This window comes from Schistocerca americana, chromosome 11, assembly GCF_021461395.2.
Source record: "Schistocerca americana isolate TAMUIC-IGC-003095 chromosome 11, iqSchAmer2.1, whole genome shotgun sequence".
Taxonomy (NCBI): domain Eukaryota; kingdom Metazoa; phylum Arthropoda; class Insecta; order Orthoptera; family Acrididae; genus Schistocerca; species Schistocerca americana.
The window spans coordinates 164979154-165007107 of NC_060129.1; the positions used below are offsets into that span (position 1 = coordinate 164979154).

The following is a 27954-nucleotide window of genomic DNA, read 5'->3' on the forward strand; positions in this document are numbered from 1 at the left end:
TATTTAATCTGATGCATTATTCAAAAGAGTGAAGTACAGATGCAGCTTGATTTCGAATTACTCAATTTACTACAGGTGCCAAAAATCAGCTGACAGTGGGTGAGTGAATGATGAAATACAGAAACATTCATATTTAAAAAAATTTTAAAGCTGAAATGGCAAAATGGTTTTAACCTTAAAAAAATTTACTTTGGCAAGACAGATTCTTCTAAAGTGTAATGTGCTCTAGAAAAATAATTACAGTGCAGCAAATATGATGGAAAATGTACGGGTGCAAATTTTGTGATTGGTTTGTAACTGTGACCTTTTATAGGCAACTAGTTTTATTTTGGAGGCATCTTTTCTATGCCATTCAACAATATTATTCAGCCATCTTTACACCATCCAATGCCTCCACCGTCCTGTAGTATTGTTCTTCATCACACGATTATTGATTTCCTGGTCAGAACTTTTTCCAATATTGTAATAATTATTGTCATACTTTTGCTCACAGTTTACCAGGTAAGCAATTGCCCATATTTAATAAGGCCACTGAAATGTTACATTTGTGAAAGTTTCTACACTGCGCAGTATTGCAATACCAGTTAACTTCAGTTGGAGCGCTTCATTATTTGCAGCAATTCAGCTGAACAGAAGAGAACTGAGAATAAAAAGCACAGCTATTGCAAACCGAGCAATACTGAGTGTTTATAATTTTTTCCTTTTTTACAAAACTAGAAAATAAATAGACCAAGTTGTTGCAGCCTCTGTAGAGAAGGCTGGAATGTCTCAGGCTGGGAACCCACAAATCAGCACCTGCAACACAATAACAGGGAAAACAAACAGTCACACACACTGGACATTCAGTTTACGTGGTTGTGGGAAACATACATGCTGTGTAAAGGGAAATTAAAGAAACCTTTGGAAAAGCTCAGAGGGCAAACTCATATTTAGCAAAGAAAGGAAGGCTGAAATGTGGAAGGATATATACAGAGGCGGTAGATGAACATGATATGGGAGATATGACATTGTGAGAAGAGTCGGACAGAACATTGAAAGATGTAAGCGAAAACAAGGCACTTGGAAATAGATGAAATTCCCCCAGAAATACTGAGCTCCTTGGAAGAGTCAGCCATGACAAAACTATGCTGCCTGGTGTTCAAGACATGTGTTACAGGTGAAATACCCACAAACATCAAGAAAAATTTTATAACTGCTATTTCAAAAAAGGCAAGTGACAGGTGTGAAGGCAAATGACAGGTGTGATAATACTGAACCATAAGTTTAATAATTCATGACTGCAAACTTCTAGCAAATTATTTATAGAAGAATGGAAAGAATCATACAAGCCAAATCAGAGGAGAATCTCCTCTTTGAAGTTGCTAAGATAGCAGGAATAAAATTCAGGGTGCACAAGCTTACAGTCTGTAAAGAAACCAGAGTACAGGTATAGGAATTAAAAAGCATGAGAAGAAAGAGTCAGGGTTGTAGCAAACCAGACTGCAGAGAGAAGAACTGAAGGACACAAAAGGAATGAGACCAGGTTTTAGCCTATATCCTAAGTTACTCAGTTTGCACATTTAGCAATAGAAAAGGAAAACAGACAATTTTGGACAGGGAATTAAAATTTAGGTAGCAGACAAAAAACTGAAGTTTATTGATAACATCATAATTGTAGCAGAGACTGCAAAGGACTAGGGGAATCAGTCGAATGGAATGGATAATGCCTTCAGAAGAGGTTACAAGGTGAACACCAATAAAAGTAAAGCAAGGCTAGTGGAATGTAGCCTAATAAAATAAGGAGGGGGCAGGGATATTTTATTAGGAAATGAGACACTGAAAGCTACAGATGAGTTTTGCTATATGGACAGCAAAATAAATGACAATGACCTACATAGAGAGGATGTAAAATGCAAATAGGAAGGTAATTATTCACAAAAAAAGAAATTTATTAACATCAAACACAAATTTAAGTGTTAAGGGGTCTCATCTGAAAGTATCTTTCTTAAGTGCAGCTCCGTATAGAAGTCAAATGTCAACAATATGGATTTCTGCGAAGAAACATGGTGCTATGGGAGAATTCTGAAGATTAGATGGGTAGACTAACGTGGAGGTACAGAACCAAATTATGGAAAAAAAAGAAATTTATTGCACAACTTGACAGAAAGAGTAGTTTGATTGAGAGGACTTAATCCTGAGGCAGCAATGAATTGTTGGAGGAGAGTATTTGCAGGCGGGGGGAAGGATTGTAGAGCTTTGCTGCAGAAATAAGGCTGATAACGTAATCACAGTCTCTTCTACAATGAGAAGATATGTTGCATATTTTATACTATTTACACTATATTGAGTCATACATAATTGAAATTCATATCTACATCTACATCCATATTCTGCAATCCACTGTGAGGTGCGTGGCAGAGGATACATAACATTGTACCAGTTATTAGGCTTTCTTCCTGTTCCGCTCATGTATGGAGTGCGGGAAGAATGATTGAATGCCTCTGTGCATGCAGTAATTATTCTAATCTTATCCTCACAGTCCCTGTGTGAGTTATACATTTGGGATTGTAGTATATCCCTAGAGTAATCATTTAAAGCTGCATCTTGAAACTCTGTCAGTAGACATTCTGGGGATATTTTACATCTATCTTTGATAGTCTTCCAGTTCAGGTCCTTCAGTATCTCTCTGACAGTCTTCCACGGATTAAACAAACCTGTGATTATTTGTGCTGCCCTGCTCTGTATACAGGGTGACAACTATTGAACTATATGAAAAAAAAGGTAAATTAGTTACAAACTACGGCATGCATACACTTTATTCAACATGTAAATGTCACTACAGATATATGGATTTAGGTTATGACACGTTTGATATATCTGCCAACATTGGCAATGATGTGGCACAGATGAATAGTGAAATTGTACATGACTTGTTGAATTGTCTGAACAATGATGCTGTTGATGACCTCCGAAATGGCATTTTCCAGCTCGGCAATGGTTTTGGGGCTATTGTGTACACCTTGTCTTTAATATAGCCCCACAAAAAGCAGTCAAATGTTTTCAGATCCAGAGAATCTGGATGAGGGGAATGTGGCCTGTGCCAGTGGCCTCTGGGTACTCCAGAGCCAGAATGGGGTCCCCAAAGTGCTCCTCCAGGGCATTAAACACACTCCTGCTTCTGTGGGGTTAAGTTGTGTCTTGCATGAACCACTTATTGTCGAAATAAGGGACACTTTAAATAATGGGGACAAAATGGTCCTGCAAAACTTTCACATACTGTTAGGTAGTTACTGTGCCAGCAAGAGATATGGCACCGATTGTTCCATGACTGGGCATTGCACACCACACAGACACCCATTGAAGGTGAAGAGACTTCTCGATAATGAAATGCAGATTCTCAGTCCCCCCAAATGCACCAATTTTGCTTATTGACGGACTCATCTAAATGAAAATGCACTTTTCCATTAAACCGAACAATAATCAGATCAAAGTCCTGTTTGTCAGTTCTGTGGACAATACTGCTGATGAAACACAACCGCTGTTCCGTACCCTTGGGGCTTAACGGCATATGGGTTTGAATTTTGTATGGGAAGAGACGCATGTTTCAACAACAATTTGTCGCAGTATCTCCGGTTGGTTCCCACCTGTTGTGCAGCTCATCAGATCAATTTCCTGTGGCCGGTTTGAAACACAGCACACGGATCCTCGATGTTTTCAGCCTTTTTCGATGACCGATATTGCCGACACTGTCCTCATGACAAAACCCATTCTCTCAAACTTGCGAATCAAATTCTTGATTGTTAGCACACTTGGACTAGTTGTCTTCAGCTTGAACTCGTTGCAAATTTCCTTCGGAGCACAGTTGGGGTGTTATTGCTCGTATGGTAGGCCTTTACAAGTGCTATACACTCAGGCACGCTGTACTGTGACATTTTCATGCGCAAATGGTGAAAGACCTGTGTGTACCCACATACTAATTCCCATCCTGCCCTGCAGCCAACCATGTAATTTGAACATCCTAACGCAAGCCGTTCAGAAGTTCCGATGATTTTATTTCATATAGTTCAATAGCTGTCAGAATGTACGTTCAATATCTCCTGTTAGTCCTGTCTGGTATGGGTCCCACACTTGAGCAATATTCTTGAACCAGCCACACAAGTGATTTGTAAGCAATCTCCTGTGTAGACTGAATCCATTTCAACAGTATTCTACCAATGAATCAAAGTCTAACAGCTGCTTTACCCACAAATGAGCCTGTATGAATATTCCATTACATATCCCTACAAATCGTTACAACCAGGTATTTGTATGAGCTGGCCAATCTGAACTGTGGCTCATTGATATTATAGTAATAGGGTAATGAGTTTTTTCATTTTGTCGAGTGCAAAATTTTACATTTTTGAACATGTAGAGAAAATTGCCAATCTCTGCATCACACTGAAATCTTATTAAGATCTAACTGAATATTTATCCCACTATGTTTCAGATAGTACTTCATTACAGATAACTGCATAGTTTTAACAATTCCATCATTATACATTCTGAAATGTCTGTTGGTGATCAAAAGAAATCAGGACAAAATGAAAACCAATAAAGACTTCCATAATTACGATACACGGCAATGTAAAGATGTCCACATACAAGCTGTAACAAGGACCTGAAGCCAGAAACATGTATGTAATCAAGGCATCAAACTTTTTAATGCACTACCAAAACATATCAAAGAGCTGGAAAATGAGGATAAATTTAAAACTGTTCTAAAGAACCACATGCTTGACAAATGCTATTACAGCATAAGTGAATATCTCTGCGCAACTGTATAAAATATATGTTTAAGATAATGTGACAAATGAAATTACATCAGTGCATAATAAATTATGTTATAAAAACACTTATTAGTTGTACATCGTATTAAACATAAGATAGATTAATATGAATTCAGCACAGATACAAATTTTGTAAAGATATTATATAGTTGTTAAAATGTCCCCTGACAAATCCTACATCACAAATGTGATCATTGGGATGATGATAAATAAATAAATCTGCAAAAATCCTGATTTTACTATTAATATTGTCTGCAAGGTCATTAACATACAACAAGAACAGCGAGGGTCCCAACACACTTCCTTGGGGCACAGCCAAAATTACTTCTGCATCTGACAACGACTCCCCATCCAAGATAGCATGCTGTGTCCTTCTTACCAAAACGTCCTCAATCCAGTCACAAATTTCACTTGATACCTCATACGATCATACTTTTGACAATAAGCAAAGCTGCAGTACTAAGTCAAATGCTTTTCAGAAATCAAGAAACGTCACTTCCACCTGGTTTCCTTGATCCAAAGCTTTCAATATGTCATGTGAGAAAAGTGAAAGTTTGGTTTGAAAGCCCTGCTGTCTGGCATCGAGGAGGTCATTCTATTAAATGTACATCATTTTGTTTGAGCTCAGAATATGTTCTAAGATTCTACAACATATTGATGTTAAGGATATTAGATGACATTTTTGTGGATCACTTCTACTACCTATCTTGTAGATAGGTGTGACCTATACCTTTTTCCAAGAACTGGACACAGTTTTTCGTTTCAGGGATCTACAATAGATTATACTTAGAAGATGGGCTGACTCAGCCACAAATTCAGTATAGAATCTGACAGGGATTCCATCGGGCCTGGAGCTTTGATCAGCTTTAACAATCTCAGCCATTTCTTAACGCCACTGGCACCAATACTTCTTTCATTCATCTTTTCAGTGGTACAAGGACTAAATTGGAGCAATTCTCCTGGGTCTTACTTTGCAAAGGAAATTTGAAACTGTAGTTACGCATTTCAGCTTTTGCTCTGCTACCCTCAATTTAAGTTCCTGTCTCATTCGCTAGGGCTGGACGCTAACTTTGTGCATCAACAGCCTTTACACAGGAACAGAATTTCTTTGGTTTTTGTAAAATGTCATTTTCACAATATTCTGCTATGGTAGTCATTGAAGGCATCACTAATTGATAACTTGACAGCCAAATGCATTTCATTATGCATCTATCTATAGCCCTACTATTTGTTTTACACCTATTATGCAGTAATCTTTGTTTGTTCAGAAGTTTCTTTGCAGTGACTGTATATCATGGAGTTTCCCTAACGGCAGTAAATAGACAACCTTGACATAATTTACTTTTAGATATGCACTGTGAAGTGTTGGATGAAAGTTCAGCCTATTCCCCTAGCATGTTTCACTCAGACTTGCATTTCTTCTTAAAATTCAAAGTTACACTTGTTCATCAGCATTTTTCACCTAACACAGAAGCAACTCCAGATGTGGAAGAGAATCCTTCCAATGGTACACTACAAAGATGAAATTTCACTGGATGAAATATGTTAATGTTAAAGAAGATTATGATGAAAAACATTCTGCAAACATAAATGCACGTTTTTCAATATGAGGCAGAGAACTTTCGAGACCTCCCTCCTATCTTCACTGATTTCATCTCTAGTGATTACACTTATTACACATTTCAGTTAATTCTGAAGTTCATTATGAAGTGCACAGCAGAAGACACAGCCCACTGTACCACATATTTACATTTCATCCTGCTCCATTACCTCATACAATTCTGTCTGTGTTATGTCTGAAATGCAAAGTCTTTTTTGTGAGGTAAGGGAGATTGTTACACACAGAGAAATAATCCATTTTAAAAATGACATTCCTACAGCGTGCTTATATCAAAACTATGGAAATGCTGGAAAGGCGTTATTTCAGTGGATAAAAAGTGATATTACTGGTTTGTCCAATGCATATCTTTATGTAATTACTGATGCATGGGGATGGGAGATTGTCACCCCCAAGGAAGTTGCATCACAGGACTGTCATTTTTGAAAATACTGCAGTGAATGGAAAGAGTAATAACTTGAGAAATAAAATCTGGAATTTTGGTGTATGGAGTTATTACTCCTTCTATGAAAGCAGCCAACAAATGTTCATAATATTGAGGTATTAAGTGGTGTGATTGATTACTAATTGGAAAGCAAGTATTCATTTATTTGCATACCATTTATATAAGAGTAAATATATTTATTTTCACACATTTTGTAATTCTTCCATGAGGTCTTGCATGAGATCCTATAGCTCTGATATTTTTCTTGCATGGACTTTTACGTTGTAGTATTGTGATTCTTCACTGGATAACTGTCTATTAAAGTTGGAAATCTGCTGCTTGCTTTAGAAAATATATTGCTCTGACATCCACAAATTTATATGATTATGCTGTGTAACAGAGGCCTCAAACATTCCCAAGATATTTAGATTGAATAAAAATGTTTGTGGCTTTCCCTGCTATATACACGGTGATGGTAGTTCCCTCCATAATACACATGAACACACTGGCACACTGAGCAGGCTGAAGCATTGCTGTCTGCAGCTTCCCAGTATGAAGTGAGGATTCATAACCAGGGGCGCTCAATGTATCTAGCTGGGGCTTTTACTTTTCTTGTTTTGTTATTTTGCTCTTTTAACTGTAGGTAGGTGCACATTTAATATTTCAGTTTTCAACCTGTTAATTTGAATTACAACATCCAGCTTGTTGTGGGTAACAGTACTTTACTTTGAGTTGTCGACTCCCATTCCTTTTTGTATCAGGGTTTAAACATTTCACTGATGTGTATTTCATATTGGTTGTCATCAGCATAGGTTATTAGGATAGCTATCTTTTTTTTTCTCTTTATTGTTATTTTAACACCTGAACAATCAGGTAGGTTGGCAGCAGCATGCGACGCTGCTCTTTAGCCATAGTGGTGACAATAACAGTACAAGAACAGAGAATTAAAATGAAAAGAGTGACGGGCAAAAAATAGTGGTCACAGATACACAAAAACATGGAGCCGTTCACACTCGACGATAACGACACTGAAAACACGTTGACACGGCGCACGTAACACTGATGAATCCGACGGCACAAGTGAACGTAGAAGCGTGACAGTGGACACTAAAAACACAAAACAACGTCACACACGTGAGACACTGATGGCGATGATCTCCGGCACGCGAAAGTCCACGTAGCGTGTGCGAGTCCGGGGACCTGCCAAGAGGGGAAGAAGGGTGAGGGCGGGTGGAGAGGGTGGAGAGGGGAGAACATTGATGCCAATGGCTGAGGAGATGGGAGGAGGAGCAGATGGACAGGGGAGGGGAGGCCCGGGGGAGGAGTGGGGAGAAGGGGAGGAGAGATGGAGGGTGCCCAAAGGAACAGATACAGGAAGAGGGAGGGAGGATCACAGTTGGTAGGAGGGGTAGATGGAGGGGAGGAGGACAGCATCAGGGAGGGGGAGCTGGCGGAAGCCACCTTGGGAGAGGGTAAGGAGGGTGGAGAGATGGAGACCGGGTGGGTGCGTGGGAATACAGGCGCGGCAGCGGGCGGGGGTGGGAGAGGACTGGGGAGACGGGTGAGGAGGATCGAGTTTACGGGAGGTGTACAGGATCCGTATCCTTTCAAGGAAAAGGAGGAGGTGGGGGAAGGGGATGAGATCGTACAGGATCCGCGTGGGGGAGGGGAGACGGATGCAATAGGCGAGGCGGAGAGCATGGCGTTCAAGGATTTGGAGGGATTTATAATTGTAGGGGGGGCGGAGATCCAAGCCGGATGGGTATAAGAAAGGATAGGGCGGATGAGGGATTTATAGGTGTGGGGGATGGTGGAGGGGTCCAGACCCCACGTACGGCCAGAGAGGAGCTTGAGGATACTGAGTCGGGACCTTGCCTTGGCTTGGATTGTCCGGAGGTGGGGAGTCCAGGAGAGGCGACAGTCGAGGGTGACGCCAAGGTACTTAAGGTTGGGAGTGAGGGCGATAGGACGGCCATAGATGGTGAGATAGAAATCAAGGAGGCGGAAGGAAGGGGTGGTTTTGCCTACAATGATCGCCTGGGTTTTGGAGGGATTGACCTTGAGCAACCACTGGTTGCACCAAGTGGTGAACTGGTCAAGATGGGATTGGAGAAGGTGTTGGGAGCGCTGCAGGGTGGGGGCAAGGGCTAGGAAGGCGGTGTCATTGGCAAACTGGAGAAGGTGGACGGGGGGTGACGGCGGCGGCATGTCCGCCATGTACAAACGGTACAGAAGGGGGGAGAGGACGGAGCCTTGGGGCACACTGGCGGAGGGGAAAAAGGTGTAGGAATCTGTGTTATGGATGGTGTCATAGGAAGGACGGCGGGAGAGAAAGGAGCCGATCAGACGGACGTAGTTAATTGGAAGGGCGAAGGATTGGAGCTTGAAGAGGAGACCGGAATGCCATATGCGGTCATAAGCACGTTCAAGGTCCAGGGAGAGGAAGATTGTGGAGCGACGGGAATTAAGCTGGTCGGAAAGGAGATGAGTGAGGTGGAGGAGAAGGTCGTCGGAAGAGAAGGATGGCCGAAAGCCACACTGGGTAACTGGAAGGAGGCGGTGCTGTCGGAGATGCTGGTGGATGCGGCGGGTGAGGATAGATTCCAGGACCTTGCTGAAGACCGAGGTAAGACTGATGGGACGGTAGGAGGAGACGGCGGACGGCGGTTTGCCAGGTTTAAGGAACAAGAGGATACGGGAGGTTTTCCACAGGTTGGGGTAGTAACCGGTGGACAGGACTACATTGTAGAGCCTAGCCAGGGTGGAGAGGAAAGAGACAGGAGCTTCACGAAGGTGACGGTAGGTGACACGATCGTGACCATGAGCGGTGTAGAGTTTGGTGCGGAGTGTAGCAATGAGATCCTGTGTAGTGATAGGGGAATTGAGTTCCGGGTGTGCAATGTTGTCCAAGTACTGGAAACCAGGAGTGAGGGGAGGGACAGAGGTGTCAGTTCGATCGCGGATATCCGGGAAAAGGGAGTAATCGAACTGGGGATCATCGGGGACGGAAAATACATCGGAGAGGTAGGAGGCAAAGTTGTTGGCCTTACTAAGGGTGTCAGGGAAGGGGTGATCATCATGATAGCTATCTGTTTATCATAATGTTCATTGTACATTTCCTATCTTGTACACCTGAAGATGTGATTTGAAATCACGAAAGTTTTTGTGTTCCCATAATAGTTCATATACAAGTGAAAGAGGTTTATTTCAGAAACACTTCATAATTAACTCCACCACTAAAACAGCTTTTCATTCAACAGTAGATGTGTCTCCAAACAGATTATATATGAAATTGACTGCCTAATCACTTGTCAGGGCATCGCTCAGCTGGAGACAGTGCTGCCACTGTTACCACTGCCACTCACCCTGCGCCCTCTCCTCGCGAGCAGTGCCCACCGGACTGGCGGCACGAAGAGGTCGGGGTCTGGCGGCGGCATGCTGCGGTCCCCCTCGCAGGCGACACCCGCCACCCACGATGAGTGTCAGCAGGAATCCCAGCACGACGACCCACAGGTACGACACGCAGTGCAGGTAGAAGTACTCGCTGCAATGTGGGGGATAATACATATGGTACATATGTGTTGTAGGGAAGCAGCCTACTCACGCTGTAATAAATTCACATCAGTTTCCATTGTGTGTCAGCCAGTCTGCTGTAACTAGCTCTGACGTCATAAATGTTGCGCAATACCTTAAAAATCAAGCAAATGAACTAAAACTTTTCTAGCATGTCAGATATAATACTAAATTAATGTGTGTTAAATATTAGTTCGATAACTTCAGCCATTTCCGAGATTTGGACGTTTTTCTGGAAAAATCATTGGCGCAACAGAACAGAGCTAGAGACTTCAAAATTTATATTTAGATTCATCTTTCATAATAATTTAATAAAAACAGTACTTTGGATTTCACAAATTAAGACTTTAGTGGAAATTCATGATTTTCTGGTTTTCGTCTCAAAACTGAAGGAAGCAAGATAGATTAAGTAGGCTAGTAAATAAGGCTAGGATGTTTAGATTTAAATAGGTTGGAGGTCCGCTATGATTATGAAAATGTGTAAAGTTTCTTTTTAATACCTATAAAATTATAGCGATAGCGGATCTCAAAAGGGACAGTTCAGAGCTCATCTGCTGCGTGCAGGGCAATTAAATTAATTCTCTCGCCGAAAGTATTCAACTTAGCCACGTCAAAATTTTATTATCAATACTTACCTGCGTGCTGAATGCACGTTTAAATTAAGAGCTTCCGCGGCCATCAGCCAAAGAAGCTATAAATTATTATGTAACTTGAAGTGGTGCGTTACTAGCCGAGCGGCTAGTCGAGAGAGCCGGAAAGATCAGGCGATCCCTCAGCCGTCCGCACCGCGGCTTTATATATAAGAACACTGCGCGAGGAAGGAAGGCCCCAGTTCTCTCCAGACGCTGAATGACACGCCATCTGTGTCGGCAGTCGCGTCGCATCAGTGTATCTGCTACAAACAGCCTCGGGTGCCGTATTAAGTTACTAGAGATACGCGGAACCATGAGAACATTTTATGTGAAGTGTTAATTCGGGAATGATTTTCATTATCTAGCTTCAGTTTGCGTTTTGTCGTATTTTCACGTGCCGTCGCGGGACAGACATTCTACCAAACATTTAGCGTGGCGTTTGATGAAATATTTTCATCAAATTATGGCGAGCATTCTTTTTAACATTTGATTCGGACATTTATAGTTGCATCAGCGTATTAGACTCTGAACTGTTCTGTTAGTTAGGTTGTAGGGATACTTGTGGTTTTTATTAGTGAATTTCAGAATATACTCAACTATTTTGGAAAACTGTTTTTTGATTAGAAATCCCGGACAATCTCCTAATTCCTCAGAGCTATAAGCTGCAGCTATAAGAACATTCTCAGGTAAAGTGGGCACTAGGATATCTATTTACTGGCTCCAAGTTTTATTAAATCACTTTCTGGGGGTCACGGAGTAAATGGAGAGCCAGTGTTGAGAACGGCAAAAGACAGCAATAACAACATTCCAAAAGCCAGAACTGATTCAACACGCAAGCGTTTATACAGCAATAGATTAATTACTTTTTACAAACTTATACATCCGCCGCCCCACATATGGTGCATCGGCCGGGAAATCAACTAAGTGAAAGTGATTTTAACTATTCGGATTCGCGAGTGAAATGCGACACGCAACTGAGCATAAAACAGTGAATGTGTTACGTGTGCATGTGGACGACGCAATTGGATTAACAACACATCTGGATTGACTGAGCTGGCACTGAGTCTAGCGGTGCTGCCGGCATCGCGAAAAGCCAGTCTCGCCTCACCGCAGTCGTCCGCTGGAGCAGCCGGCGCAGAGCCTGCAATTGCGGGCCACGCAAACACACAACAGCCGTCGGAGAGCCGTCTGCAGTTCAACGTGCCACGTCGCATCAGGAATCCTGGTACGCCGCGCCGGCAACGCTATACGTCGTGCAGAAGGAACTAAGTTAAGTGAAAAGCTGTTAAAAATTTTACTAACCTGTACCAAAAGACTGTCGGCGATGGAACCGCCAAAAGAAACTGAGGTTAAACTTAAATCAGAACCTATGTCTGTTGAGGGAACTGTAAATACAGACAACGGTTCAAGTGTAAATATGCTTGAAAGTAGTAATGTTAAGGTGAAATATGAAGTATTGTCTCCTGACAGTAGTGTGGGAAGGGGCAATGATTCAATAATAGAGACCCCGGTAGTAAAGCGGAAAGTAGAAATTGTAAATTTATTGGGTGATAGTTTCTCTGATGAATTAAAAATGAAACAGTCATCAGAGATGGTAGAGTTTAAGAAGGAGAAGTTAGATACGACTAATCAATCAGAAGTTTCATGTAGTTTTGATGATTCTGGTATTGGAGCTAGTTTTTCGTCACCTGGGTGTGATAAAAAGCCAGCTCGTGAGCAACCCAAAGATGCTGGGGCTGTTGATTTAAATGTTATATTACAAGCAATAGCTGCCAGCAATGCTGAATTAAAGTCTGAAATAACTGAGGTCAAAAGCAGTAATGCTGAAATGTCAGCCAGTAATGCTAGAATGAATGCTGAGTTAAAGTTTGAAATAACTGAGGTCAAAAACAGTAATGCTGAATTAAAGTCTGAGATTGTGGCCAGCCAAACAAATTTTAATAAACGATTGGAGGTAATGGACGATACTTTCAAGGCTGGTTGCAATAAGTTGAAAGAAGATCTAGACAGTTTGAATTATAAAATTGATTGCAATCATGAGGATATTAAGAAAAAGGTTGCTCAACAATTTTCTGAAATGTATAAGACAATAAAATCCGAAGTCGCTGAGGTTCGCAAAGACTTCCAAATGGAAGATGCGAAGCTGGAGCACAAGTTAACAGAAAAGATCGAGGCGGAGTCTGAACTGTGCTCAGATAGATTTAAAGATGTTAATATAAAAGTAAACATATGTCAAGCAGAAGTAGAAGCAATCAAAACTGACACTACTCATATTGTGCAAAGAGTAGATAATGTTGAAATGAAAGTAGAAAATATCAGTACTAACATTGCTAACATTGAGAGTAAAGTAGCTTCAGTAACTTCTGGTAATGGTAACATACAACAAGTTGTAGCTGCAAACGCCGCTTTTATCGGGTGTCGGCAGTTTTTGCGGTTCGATCCAGATAAAAATATCCACCCGCTAGATTTCTGGAACGATTTTGAAGATGTGATTCCACCAACTTGGTCTGAGCGAGAGAAAATATCATTTATTAGAAGCCATTTAGCAGGTGACGCCATGCGTTGGTCAGCTGATGTTATGTTGAAATGTAAAACATTAGCGGAATTTAAAACAGCTTTTATTAATGAATATTGGTCTAGCAATAAGCAAAATGAAGTGTTGAGAGAATTTTGGAGTGGAAAACGCTTCAATGCAGGCAAGGAATCTATTAAAGAGTTTGCTAGGTCATGGATTTCACGTTTGTCACATTTGGCGGAAAAGCTAAAACCAGAAATGATTATACTAGGTCTGGAAGCTAAACTGCCATGGTACTGGCAAACTAGAATTATATCAGCCCCTAGAGACAATCTGGATCGTTTCATTGAGTATTTGGAACGTGTAGAACGTGTTGCTGCCAATGAGGAGCAAGCACGTAATAACAGAAATGTCAATAACAATAATAGTAGTAATTTTAGGAACGAGCAAAATGGCAATGTAAACATCAGAACAGTAGGTGTTCGTCATCCTAAGAGAGATAGGAATTGGGGAAACAATTATCAGAACCAACAATGGCGTCCAAGGGATAATAATTTTGTTCCAAACAGAAATATGCATGTAAACAACAGCACGGAAAGTAAGGCTATGCCAGCTAACTATAATGAAAATAAAGGAAACAGTAGTAGACCTAGGCAGGAAAACTAGTTCCCGTCTATGAGGACACTGGCGCTCACCAGGCGGTTACTTTTCCTAAGCCAGTAGTTAAGGGAATTGGTAAGACAGATCAGAATACTCAAACTGAACAGATGGATGAAATGTTGGTAGCACCTAAGGATACAACAGAAATATTAGATCACTCACAGTATTTGATAGATACCGTGTTAGAGACGCTTTCTAAGTGGGAAGAGAAAGAGAAGGCGCAACTGTGTAACAGTAGGGATGAGCTACAAAATACTAAATTGTCAGGTGAAGAAGCAGAAGAAATTCATGCTTATATTTACGATGAGGACGATGTGCTCTTATCTAAAGTGCCTGTGCAGGATGTTGATAATGTACTAATAGATTTAGGACAGGAGATAAGTGGGAATGTAGAGGGTAGGCTGTTTGGGGTCGATGAACCCAGTAGCTGTGACCAGTTGTCACTTGAGAAGGAAACTGACGATAATGGTGAAAGTGGTTTAGCTGTAACTAATGTTATGCCCGGTCTGGAGGCGCAGAATCGCTCAGACTACAGTGATTTGGGTCATGTTCAGCAAACTAAATGTAATGAAGTCGTGCGGTGTTTCGATTTGAAATTAATAGACCGACTGGAAAAGGCAGCTGAAAATGTAATTCAGGAAACCCCTACACACTGTGACCTAAATGTAATGAAGACAGATGTTGATCACTTTAGTTGGAGACAAATCCAAAAGGAACTATTAGATGAATCTAAGGAACCACCTGTACAACCTAGAATAAGCCACCCTATAATAATAGTGAATATGTTGGGTATCAATGTACGTTGTCTCTTAGACAGTGGAAGTGAGGTGAGTGCAATATCGCAGTCCTTCTTTGATGCATTACCTGGTAAAGACAAGCTTACTGTAATGAGGGTATCAGGACTAAGAATAATTGGTGCTACTGGCAAGGTGTCAAAAACGGTAAAGCAAGAAGCTTTACTACCCTTTAACATTAATGGTAATTTAATTGATCATCCATGTTTAATTGTAAACAATCTCAGTATTGAGGTTTTAATTGGCATAGATTTCTTGTCAAAATATCAGAGTGTTGTTGATTTTGAAAGAAGCCAGTTAAAAATGGTCTTGCCAATAACCGGAGTAATTACAGTCCCTTTTAGTGATAAACATGTAGTAACTGATCATGAAACTTGGGAGCTGCCTATACGAGTTCTGAAAAACAGGAGATATTGGGACGAAGGTGTTAATCGTAATGACAATAAGCTGAACACAGAAGAGGAAGAAGAAGCAATTATTTTAGACAAAATAGAAGCTAAATTGCAGGAAATCGATAGGATTTCAGACAATCAAAAGGAAGAACTGAGACAGGTTCTAAAAAGGCATCATAAGGTATTTTCGGATCGACCTGGCATAGTCAAGGGTTATGAATGTCAATTACAAGTGAAACCCGGCCAAGTGTTCTTCAGGAAGTCATACCAAATACATATAGCTAGGAAGGAGGCAGTTCGGAAGGAGATACAGAGAATGCTAGAGTGGGGTGTGATTGAAAAAGCGGTCAGTGAGTACAATAATCCTCTTGTTGTTGTACCAAAAAGAGACGGGAGTGTCAGATTGGTCTTAGACGCTCGTTGGTTGAATGAACTAGTGGTTAGGGAAAGTGATAGACCGCAGAACATGGACGAGTTACTGCAAAAATTCCGGGGAGTAAAATTCTTAACGTCCATGGACATCACGTGTGGGTATTGGAATTTGCCACTGGCGGAAAATTCAAGGAAGTACACAGCTTTCTTGTACGAAGGAGTTTGTTACCAATACCGTGTGGTACCTTTCGGACTTAATATCTCTGTTTGTGCCTTCGTACGTGTGATGTGCCATGTTTTAGGACCAGCTTTAAGCAATAAAATAACAGTTTACGTAGATGATCTATTAATAGCAACTCCTACCTGGGAAGAACACATAGCTTTATTAGGGAAAGTGTTAGAGGCTATTGAGAGAGGTGGCATGAAACTAAAGATTGAAAAGACAGAGTGCGTTAAAGAAGAAATAGGTTTCTTGGGATATAGAATAAGTGGAAAAGGTATTCTGCCTGACCCAGGCAAGCTAGCAGTCATTGAAAAATTTGAGGCTCCCAGAAACAAGAAGCAATTGAGATCAATGTTCGGTCTTTTCGGCTTCTATAGACGTTTTGTTAGTGATCAGGCTTTTAATGCTCCCTGTCTTCACCTCCTGCTGAAAAAGAATACCCCTTGGGTTTGGACAGCAGAATGTCAACAGGCGTTTGAGGTACTTAAACAATCTTTAATTAATAGTCCAATTTTGCATCATCCTGACTTTGAAAAACCATTCTGTATGTCTGTTGATGCTAGTGGCTATGGTATAGCTGTGGAGATATTCCAAATAGAAATAGAGAACGAACAAGAAGTGCACAAGACTATAGCTTTCGCAAGTCGATCTTTACAGGCAGCAGAGAGAAATTATGGCATCTCAGAATTGGAAGCATTAGCAATTGTATTTGGGGTACACAAGTTTGAGCAGTATTTATTAGGTCACAAGATAATTGTTTACAGTGACCATAAGGCATTGACCTTTTTAAAGACCTGTAAGTTGAGGAATTCTCGTTTGGTAAGATGGTCTTTGTATCTCCAGCAGTTTGACCTTGAGGTTAGGTATATTCAAGGGAAAGACAATCTGGTAGCTGATGGGTTATCTAGAAGTGCGGAGCTCTGTGATGACGCGGGAATTGCAGCAACAGACCCAAATGAAATTCGAATGTTTGCATTGCACGAAGTAAAGGAAGAAAGTGCATTAAAGAGAGTGATTAAGAACTTGAGACGTGAGCAGAATGCAGATGACCAATTGAAATTAGTGAAGAGCTATTTAGGAAATGCGAACTATCCTAAGGTTTCACAATACTATTGTCTGCATAAAGGTATTCTGTTTAGAAGGAAAAAGGTAGGTGTTTCTGAGTGGAAGCTGTGCTTTCCCTCACAACATGTAGACTTACTAATCGACTATGTACACCTGAGGTATGGGCACTACGGTGCAAAGAAGTGCATTGCAAAATTACAAGAGAAGGTTGTGTTTGACAACATGTACCGCCGTGTGGCCAAGCGTCTAGCATCGTGTGTAGTGTGCCAGAAAGTCCGTGCTGCCAACACCAGAATACAAGGAGATATGCATTCAGTAGAGCCAACTGAAACCCTAGAATTACTGGCTTGTGATTTGTTTGGCCCTCTTCCTGTTTCGAGAGGTGGTTGCACCCATGTTTTTGTTGTGGTGGATGGATTCAGTAAGTATGTTAAACTATACCCAATTAAAAGAGCAAATGCAAAAACATTGGTTGAAAAGTTGGAAAAAGATTTCTTCGTGAACGTTGGCGTTCCGAAGAATTTGCTGTCAGACAATGGGCCTCAATTTACTTCTGATAGATTTAAGGAATGTCTAGATAAGGCCGGCGTGAAACATCTGAAAATATCTGCGTATTTCCCTCAAGGAAATATGAGTGAACGTATTATGAGGGAATTGAATAGGCTTTGCAGAACTTATTGTGCTCGGAAACACTCAAGTTGGGCAGAGCACATTAAGTATTTTAAGAATGTAATTAACAACCTAAGACATGATGCAACTGGTTTTGCACCTTGTGAATTGATGTTTGGCCAAGAACCGCACAATGTGATTGCAGATATGGTAGAATTCCCTATTCTAACGCAAATATCCACAGACGAGAAGAAACTAAAGGCTAGGGCTAATATGAGAAAAAGAGCGTTGGATAGGAAGAAGCGTCATGACGCAAAAGCTGTACCTACTAGCTTTGAAATAGGTCAATTAGTCCTTGTCAAAACCAAAGAAAAATCAAAGAAAGTAAATGCAGAAACCAAGAAATTCATGTTTGTATACCAAGGGCCTTTCAGGATAATAGGAAAACCACATGCCAATGCATATAGGCTGGAATACCCAAAAAGTAAGAAGCTATTAGGTCTCAGGAACGTGATCGACCTAAAGAAATTTATAGGTAGTGAATGAATGCTGTAGGGAGGAGGTTGTTCTGTGACCTCTACACAGTGTGGCAGCTGTGCAGTCCCAGCTGTGTGAGATCTTCTTTCCCATTTCAGATCTCACTCATTCTTCATCTTTCCTATCTACAAAAATTTTGACCTTTTCTTTCCAGACATGAAAATTTTCTGTCATGGCTATCAAGCCATGAGTTATGTAACCATTCTATCTACCGATTAGTGAGGAAAAATACCTAATGTGACAAACCTAATAGTGACAAACAATAGAGAAGTATGACGTAATTAAGATATAAAATGTATTGAAGTAACAATTATGTATAGTACCCTGGTAATATAATAAGTACAAAGTGTTGTTTTACTGGAAATGGTCCACCAACAGTAACTTAAAAAGATGTATGAATTCATGTACAAGCAAGATCTGAAGTGGTAGTGAAACCTAGTGTATGCATTAAAGCTAACTAATAAATAGTAAAAGAGATTGCTTAGTGTTAGGAAAAATATGCAGATAAGTTGTAAGATTAGACTCACCTGGTGTAGCAGGGAAAAGCAGTGTGATGGAATTGGGCAGTGTTTGTGGTTGAGACGTGAAGGACACGTCCCGGAAGTATTTATAAGGTTGGAGCTGGCCATTACTTTAGTGTAGTGTGTGACAGGATACACCTACACGTATTGAGGTTATGAGTTGGAGGCGTGAATGCGACCATAGGTACCCTTATGTTAGATGAGACAGAGCAGCTCATGGTGTCCTATAGGTTTAAGGAATTTAGCATTACATTCGTCCATAATTATTTGATGTAGTTTAGTGGTAGGTCCGAGAGAGACTACCTGAGGTTTCAGCGTCCGATCGAGTGGAAATGGATTGTCGCGTGAGCAAACTAATCAACTGCAGTACACTATGAATATGAAATAAACGTGCTATCCTGTGCTTCAAATTTTAATGGAGTGAGTGTTAAATAAGTACATACACTAGCGAAATAAATAAATAACATACTGACAGACGTAAAACATTATTTTAGCTCCGCATAAATACACTTCAAAGTAAGTAAGTACCTAATTGCAGATGTGGAACTGGCAACAGCAGAGGACCAATAAGTGGATTTTGTAGTCAACTGAACGTAGTGTGTTTTGAACACTCACAACTGTACTATTACCAAAGGTTACTCACATGTACAAAGAAGCTGAGAAAACAACCACTAATCATACTCATACTATCTCTAAGAATAAAGTAACCAAAGATGAGTCAGTTAAGTAAATAAGATGCAGATTTGTCAGGAATATACCGAGCATTGGTTCAGTGTTCCGGCCCAGAACTAATAAATTCAAATTAAATAGGATTTATGATTATATGCCTTGAGCATAAATTTTCTCTAAAGTGACTAATGGCGTTTTGAACCATTTGTTTACCGATTTTATGACAATTAAGTAACCACGAGAGTAGAATTGAAAAAAAAAATTCTGTTAACTTTGTTCCAGCAACATATTAAAGGATAAAATGTATATATCCCCATTTCTTTGTGACCCACCCTTACATATTAAGTGAACAGAGTCTGAGGCACTCTTTTTGTTTGTTCTACAGGACAAACCAGATAATGGCAGCCTGGTAGCTGCGTGAAAGCGTGGAGTGACTTGGACACAACTCACAGTGACCCCTCCCCTTTCCCCCATGTAATTTAGAGAGAACGTGAAGGACGCACACCATAGCAACTTCCCCTTCTCTACCCTGGTGAATGAAAGTGTAGGACGCCAGCCAAAGCGGCTACAACCACGTGTGTAAAAATTATTTGTGAACTTTTATTTCAGGTTTAGAAAAGACTGTTAAGAGATAATCATCTGTTTATGTATCATGTTATTTTCTTTGAATTTGTGTATGTAAAAATGTATTTAATGTAGTTAAGATTTTATAATTTTTCAATTTCTATGTGTTTGTTTGTCTAAGGCAATATGTATGCCAAAATATTTCGTTGACTTTGCTTAAAATTTTGGGTAATGACATTGTTTAAAAGGCAGTGAACATGCCTACAATTTAAATAATTAATGTAGGTAATAAGTTTTCTTTAATGTTTCTACAGGTTTATATTTCAATTTTGGTTTTCATAGGGAGTTAAACTGTACTCTTGCTTCCCTTTTTGTAATTAAATTTTTTTTTCATTCATTAACATTCATAAACAAAAAATTTAAGTAGAGGGTGATGTAGGGAAGCAGCCTACTCACGCTGTAATAAATTCACATCAGTTTCCATTGTGTGTCAGCCAGTCTGCTGTAACTAGCTCTGACATCATAAATGTTGCGCAATACCTTAAAAATCAAGCAAATGAACTAAAACTTTTCTAGCATGTCAGATATAATACTAAATTAATGTGTGTTAAATATTAGTTCGATAACTTCAGCCATTTCCGAGATTTGGACGTTTTTCTGGAAAAATCATTGGCGCAACAGAACAGAGCTAGAGACTTCAAAATTTATATTTAGATTCATCTTTCATAATAATTTAATAAAAACAGTACTTTGGATTTCACAAATTAAGACTTTAGTGGAAATTCATGATTTTCTGGTTTTCGTCTCAAAACTGAAGGAAGCAAGATAGATTAAGTAGGCTAGTAAATAAGGCTAGGATGTTTAGATTTAAATAGGTTGGAGGTCCGCTATGATTATGAAAATGTGTAAAGTTTCTTTTTAATACCTATAAAATTATAGCGATAGCGGATCTCAAAAGGGACAGTTCAGAGCTCATCTGCTGCGTGCAGGGCAATTAAATTAATTCTCTCGCCGAAAGTATTCAACTTAGCCACATCAAAATTTTATTATCAATACTTACCTGCGTGCTGAATGCACGTTTAAATTAAGAGCTTCTTCGGCCATCAGCCAAAGAAGCTATAAATTATTATGTAACTTGAAGTGGTGCGTTACTAGCCCAGCGGCTAGTCGAGAGAGCCGGAAAGATCAGGCGATCCCTCAGCCGTCCGCACCGCGGCTTTATATATATGAACACTGCGCGAGGAAAAAAGGCCCCAGTTCTCTCCAGACGCTGAATGACACGCCATCTGTGTCGGCAGTCGCGTCGCATCAGTGTATCTGCTACAAACAGCCTCGGGTGCCGTATTAAGTTACTAGAGATACGCGGAACTATGAAAACATTTTATGTGAAGTGTTAATTCTGGAATGATTTTCATTATCTAGCTTCAGTTTGCGTTTTGTCATATTTTCACGTGCCGTCGCGGGACAGACATTCTACCAAACATTTAGCGTGGCGTTTGATGAAATATTTTCATCAAATTATGGCGAGCATTCTTTTTAACATTTGATTCGGACATTTATAGTTGCATCAGCGTATTAGACTCTGAACTGTTCTGTTAGTTAGGTTGTAGGGATACTTGTGGTTTTTATTAGTGAATTTCAGAATATACTCAACTATTTTGGAAAACTGTTTTTTGATTAGAAATCCCGGACAATCTCCTAATTCCTCAGAGCTATAAGCTGCAGCTATAAGAACATTCTCAGGTAAAGTGGGCACTAGGATATCTATTTACTGGCTCCAAGTTTTATTAAATCACTTTCTGGGGGTCACGGAGTAAATAGAGAGCCAGTGTTGAGAACGGCAAAAGACAGCAATAACAACATTCCAAAAGCCAGAACTGATTCAACACGCAAGCGTTTATACAGCAATAGATTAATTACTTTTTACAAACTTATACATCCGCCGCCCCACAGTGTAACATGTGGATCCCAAGTGAGGGGTGCGTGTGACATCACGATATAACTGCCAATGTTGTTGTTGTGGTCTTCAGTCCAGAGACGGGTTTGATGCAGCTCTCCGTGCTACCCTATCCTGTGCAAGCTTCTTCATCTTCCAGTACCTACTGCAGCCTACATCCTTCTGAATCCGTTTAGTGTATTCATCTCTTGGTCTCCCTCTACGATTTTTGTCCTCCACACTGCCCTCCAATACTAAATTGGTGATCCCTTGATGCCTCAGAACATGTCCTACCAACTGATCCCTTCTTCTAGTCAAGTTGTGCCACAAACTCCTCTTCTCCCCAATTCTGTTCAGTACCTCCTCATTAGTTATGTGATCCACCCATTTAATCTTGAGCATTCTTCTGTAGCACCACATTTTGAAAACTTCTATTCTCTTCTTGTCTAGACTACTTATCATCCACATTTCACTTCCATACATTTCTACACCCCATACAAATACTTTCAGAAACGACTTCCTGACACAAATCTATACTCAATGTTAACAAATTTCTCTCCTTCAGAAATGCTTTTCTTGCCATTGCCAGTCTACATTTTATATCCTCTCTACTTTGACCATTGTGAGTTATTTTGCTCCCCAAATAGCAAAACTCATTTACTACTTTAAGCGTCTCATTTCTTAATATAATTCCCTCAGCATCGCCCAATTTAATTCGACTACATTCCATTATCCTCATTTTGCTTTTGTTGATTTCATCTTATATCATCCTTTCGAGACACTGTCCATTCCGTTTAGCTGCTCTTCCAGGTCCTTTGCTGTCTCTGACAGAGTTACAATGTCATCGGCAAACGTCAAAGTTTTTGTTTCTCCTCCATGGATTTTAATACCTACTCCAAATTTTTCTTTTGCTTCCTTTACTGCTTGCTCAATATACAGATTGAATAACATTGGGGATAGGCTACAACCCTGTCACAGTCCCTTCCCAGCCACTGCTTCCCTTTCATGCCCCTTGAGTCTTATAACTGCCATCTGGTTTCTGTACAAATTGTAAATAGTCTTTCTCTCCCTGTATTTTACTGCTGCCACCTTCAGAATTTGAAAGAGAGTATTCCAATCAACTTCGTCAAACACAGGCTTGCCTTTCCTTAATCTATTCTCTAAGACAAGTCATAGGGTCAGTATAGCCTCACGTGTTACAACATTTCTACTGTCAATACGGAATTTTAATTGAACGCTACTCTTTCCGTTTATTAAAATACCCCATACAGTGTGCATTTTTTCAAACTTCCAGCCTTTTATTCTCAGGTGATGCTTCATTCCACTATTATGAGCCATATTTGATTGTTTTCTGTATATTCTTTGCTGATTTTATGTTAATCTCGTTTTATGAGACATTGAATTTCATTAATAGTTGCTTGTAAGTGGAAGGTGCACAGTGTTTCAATAGCTTTTCAATAAATTATTAGGAACAGTAAAAATGTATTGAAGTACTCATATATGCAGAAATGTTAAGAATAATCAAGAAGTTAGTATTGATTAGAATGAAAGCAGTTGCTGACGTGTGTGAATATTACCAGACTATCAGTTTAGTAAGTCATGGTTGTAAAATACTAAAACAAATTCTTTACAGAAGAATGGAAGAACTGGTAGAAGCTGACCTGGTGGAAAGTTTGTATAGATTCTGGAGAAATGCAGCAAAATATGAGGCAATAGTGATCCTACAACTTATCTTAGAAGATACATTAAGGAAAGGCAACCCTACATTTACAGTATTTGTGGACTTAGGAAAGCTTTTGACAGCCGTGCCTGGAATGCTCTCCTTAAATCCTGAAGGTAGTAGGGGTAAAATACAGGGAGCAAGAGGCTATTTACACCATGTGGAAGTTATAACAGTTGAGGGAACAGAGGAAAGAAGTCATTGAGTGAGTGAGGCAGGGTTGTAGGCCTATCACTAATGTTATTCAATCAGTACATTGAGCAAGAAGAAAAGGAAACCTAAGAAATATTTGGAGTAGGAATGGAGAAGAAATAAAACTTCTGAGGTCTGTCAATGACAGTGTAATTCCCTCAGAGGCAGCGAAGGCCTTGGAAGTGCAGTTGAAAATTATGGACAGTGTCTTGAGAGGAGGATATAAGATAAACATCAACTAAAGCAAAACAAGGATAATTGGATATAGTTTAATTAAACCAAGTTATGCTATGGGAATTAAATTAGGAAATGACACACTTGAAACAGTAGACGAGTTTTGTTATTTGGGCAGCAAAATAACTTAGGATGACTGGAGTAGAGAGGACATAAAATTTAGACTGGCAATGGCAAGTAAAGCGTTTCTGAAGAAGATAAATTATGTAAAAATTGAGTATCAATTTAAGCTTTAGGAAGTCATTTCTGAAGCTATTTTTATCAGTGTATGTTCGGAAGATAAGAGTTCACACATGAAGAGACTAGAAGCCTCTGAAATGGGGTGCTATAAAAGAATGTTGTAAATTTAATGCCTAGGTTGTGTAACTAATGAGGAGGTACTAAATACAGTTGAGGGGCACAGCCTGACTAGAAGAAGGAATCGGTTGATAGGAGACATTCTGAGATACCAGGTGATCACCAATTCTGTACTGGAGGGAAGTGGGGGTGGGAGGGAAGGGGGCTGTAAAAATCATACAGGGAGACCAAGACATGAACAGAGTAAGCAGATTCAGTAGGATGTACGTTGCAGTAGTTACTCAGAGATAGAGAGTCTTGCACAGGCTAGAGTAGCATGGAGAGCTGCATCAAACCAGTCTCTGGACTGAAGGCCACAACAACAGCAATAAAAATTAATAATAATAAATAACGAAATATATATTCACATTTTGTGCATATCCAGGTGTGCAATGGGAACATGTTGTGATAAACACTGGAACCAATCCTTATATCGTTCAGTGTAATAGCATCGGTGCTCTTTTTACACACTCGTGATCTACAGCCTTAACTAAGACAGGTAGTGCAAAGCTGATCTTCACTAATTTTCTCTTTTAGTTCCAGGTGAGAACATAGGAAGGCAGGTTCTGGTGTTGATACTGCATTATCTGTGGCTAACATTATCCCAGGCTGAAGTTATCGCTGAATTGTTACTCGATATTTTATTAAAAAGATTTATGAATATAAGTCCTATATGCTATGGAAGGTAGAAAGTGTACGAGATGTGGCAGTAGCTGCTCCATGCCTGCTCTGGTGACTTTTGGCACCCACTGTCCACAACCTCCTCACTGCCCCACTACTACTGCAGGCCGACACCACCGTGGACAGTGAAGCTCTTGACACTGTGCTTCCAGGTGATCAGCTGAGTTGTGAAATGCACGTTCCTGTATGATATTTCAACAACGGACACAGTCGTCACCTTTGGGAGCTGCTAGCTGGGTCACTATGCATACTTGCTGCCTGGCCTACAACTGGACCGAAACACTGTCTACGTCGCACAGTTATTCGTAGCTGAGACTGATTCCTAGTGCCAGTTACACACTGTGATCCTCTTTTGTTTTTCAGAGACCGCACTGATATTCCGTGAAATGCAAATGCCTTCAGTGTTTACCACCCCTTGTGAGCAAGGTGCCCAGCCTTATTTAAACTGATATCTCCATCCCAGTTTACTACACTTTATGGACTTCTTTGTATTACTAGAATCCTTAATTACAGCATCCCAGAAACTTTGTGTTTACACGAGGACACTGGCCTTACAGCATTTCATCTCAAGATTATATCAGACGCAGTGCTCAGTGACAGCTGATTTGCTGAGCTGTTTTAGTTGGGTGTGTCAGTGAACTGTCCTCAACTGTTCTACTAGTCTGCCCCATGTAAGATATGCTACATACACTTGACCTCCTGAGAAGCAAATCATCTCTAACATTGCTAGCCACATTGCTTATCTTTGTTGACGTGACTGAAATACTGTGGATGCCATTTTCCATACAGGCCTACTGATTTCAGGAGACATTGGTAATAACGGCACAGTACAATCAGCCTACACCTGTGTAGTTCTGGAGTGCAGTGGATAGTGATACAGCTGCAACTAATGTATAACGTAATATACTTTTTGTTATTATAATATTTTGTAACACTAGCAAAGTGTATTTCCTTAGTTTGAATGTATTGATTTATTTTGATGTTTTGGGACCCATGTTTTTTCCTACATCACATTCAATTATTTTCCTTTATTTCTGAACGCCTATGCCTTTGTATTTTGAGTTTCCAGGATGAAATATTGATGACCATATGTGAAAAATTATGTTCCCACTTATCAATTATCAGCAGAGAATTTTGGTCTTAACAATATTTAAAACTGTTAAAACCCCATTTTAAATTTATTGCATCTAACACTAATTGATTATTCAAGCTTAAAAAAACTTCAATTACTATTTGATTAAAGTATTATACACATTCCATTTGTGAACAAATACCGATATGAGTGATACTCTACAATCCATCTTGTATCTTTGGTTTATGTTTCTCTAGCTGGAGGTAGTTGGCAGTGAGCTGTGGAGAAAGGAACCCGTTTTGTAACTGTGTCGATGATCAGACATGTGAAACTGCAACTTCTCTCCATTGCACCCATGTGAAACACATTGTTCACGGGTGAACAAATCTGAAAAACTGATTTTTTTTTTTTTTTTTTTTACACCTGATTAGATAATTCTGAGAACATGACAGAAATGCATTGTTGACTATTTTACTGGATGAATGAATTGTGCTAGTATCCTGAGACCAAGAAGGAGAAGGATATATTGTTCTGAAACGTTTTCAAGATCCAAACACCCTTTTGGTAAAATCATACCCCACTTTTTTTTCCAGACAGCAAGCAAGAACAACAAGTACAACAATGTACTTAAGATGAGTGTTATTCTTAACTATTTATTGTTCGCTATGTTAATGAAATATTTCTAGCACCTGAGCCCTGCAATTTCTTTTAGTCAACTCTACATATCGTGTCCACAGACAGACGTGTGACTTTTTATTGCAACAGTTATTCAAACATATTTTAATCATACAGCAGGACACGGTGGCTTTAGAACACCCACTACATACCGGCTAGCAAAATATCTGGAACACCAAGAGAATGTGTATTTCAGGCAAAATCGTGTCATCTCTGTAAAACAAACATGTGAAGCAGTGCAGCAGGAGCTAGGAGTCAAACTCGGCTATAAATAGTGGTGTGATACAAATTTTAACATCATTCTTTACAAAAAGATATCTCCAAGTCAAAAACAAAGTCATATTCTATGAGAACATGGAAACATGTCTTTCAGCACCCATGTAAGGAACTATAATATGGGAATTTCCATCCATTACTCAACAAAATAGACCAATTAGTACAAAGTAAGTCATTAGGTGGAATCTTTGGGAATCTCTGTGCACCCCCCCTCCCTTCCAAATTGGGGCATCTTTACTTGCTCACTGTGCACTCAGAACTGTAAAGAGGGATGTGACGCGATCGACAGGTGTACTAGAGACACTGTCCTACACATCTGTGCAAAACTTCATCAGGCTTCCACCGTGGTTTCCTTTTCTGCAACTGATTGGACCTTACTTTCCGAATAGCCCTCGTATGACTTTCTTAAAAAAAAAAAAAAAAAAAAGAGGAAAATCTAGGGTGGAATGTAATAACATTATGAAAAAGATAATTGCAGTCTCTGGCTACTGAGACCTGACTTGGTTTGTGGCCTCATAAGACAGGGACTGCTGTCATGTATGCATGAGCCCCATTTGCGTACGTGCGTGCGTGTGTGTGTGTGTGTGTGTGTGTGTGTGTGTGTGTGTGTGTGTGGGCGCGCGCAACCAATGAGGGCTTGTTGGCCAAAAACTCATTTTCTGGTGCCTGTCTGCAACTCAGTATCTCTGCTATATGGTAAGTAGCAACTATCCTTTTCACAATACTGTTACTAAGAAATGACATTTATGAAGAAGAATCTAGACCCCAAAACAGGTTCTACGTGACATTAAAAATTACATATCAATAAGCAAAGTTTTTCCTCTGTAGCATGGAACCCGTGAGGTGTGGAACTAACAAC

General features: G+C 40.0%; 1 protein-coding gene across 3 annotated transcripts in view; it reads right to left on the reverse strand.

The window, feature by feature from the left end:
* Positions 1–287: 287 nt before the first annotated feature.
* Positions 288–27954, reverse strand: part of LOC124554208 — a 148399-nt gene continuing 120732 nt past the window's right edge. For 2 of the 3 annotated variants that reach the window (XM_047128277.1, XM_047128276.1), the window contains exons 3-4: positions 10213–10391; positions 288–795 (exon numbers count right to left, since the gene is read on the reverse strand). In XM_047128277.1, coding sequence (XP_046984233.1) covers positions 608–795; positions 10213–10391 — 367 coding nt within the window. In that variant the 3' untranslated portion in view covers positions 288–607. The remainder of the gene's footprint in view (positions 796–10212; positions 10392–27954) is intronic. The other variant, XR_006968293.1, reaches the window with a different exon arrangement.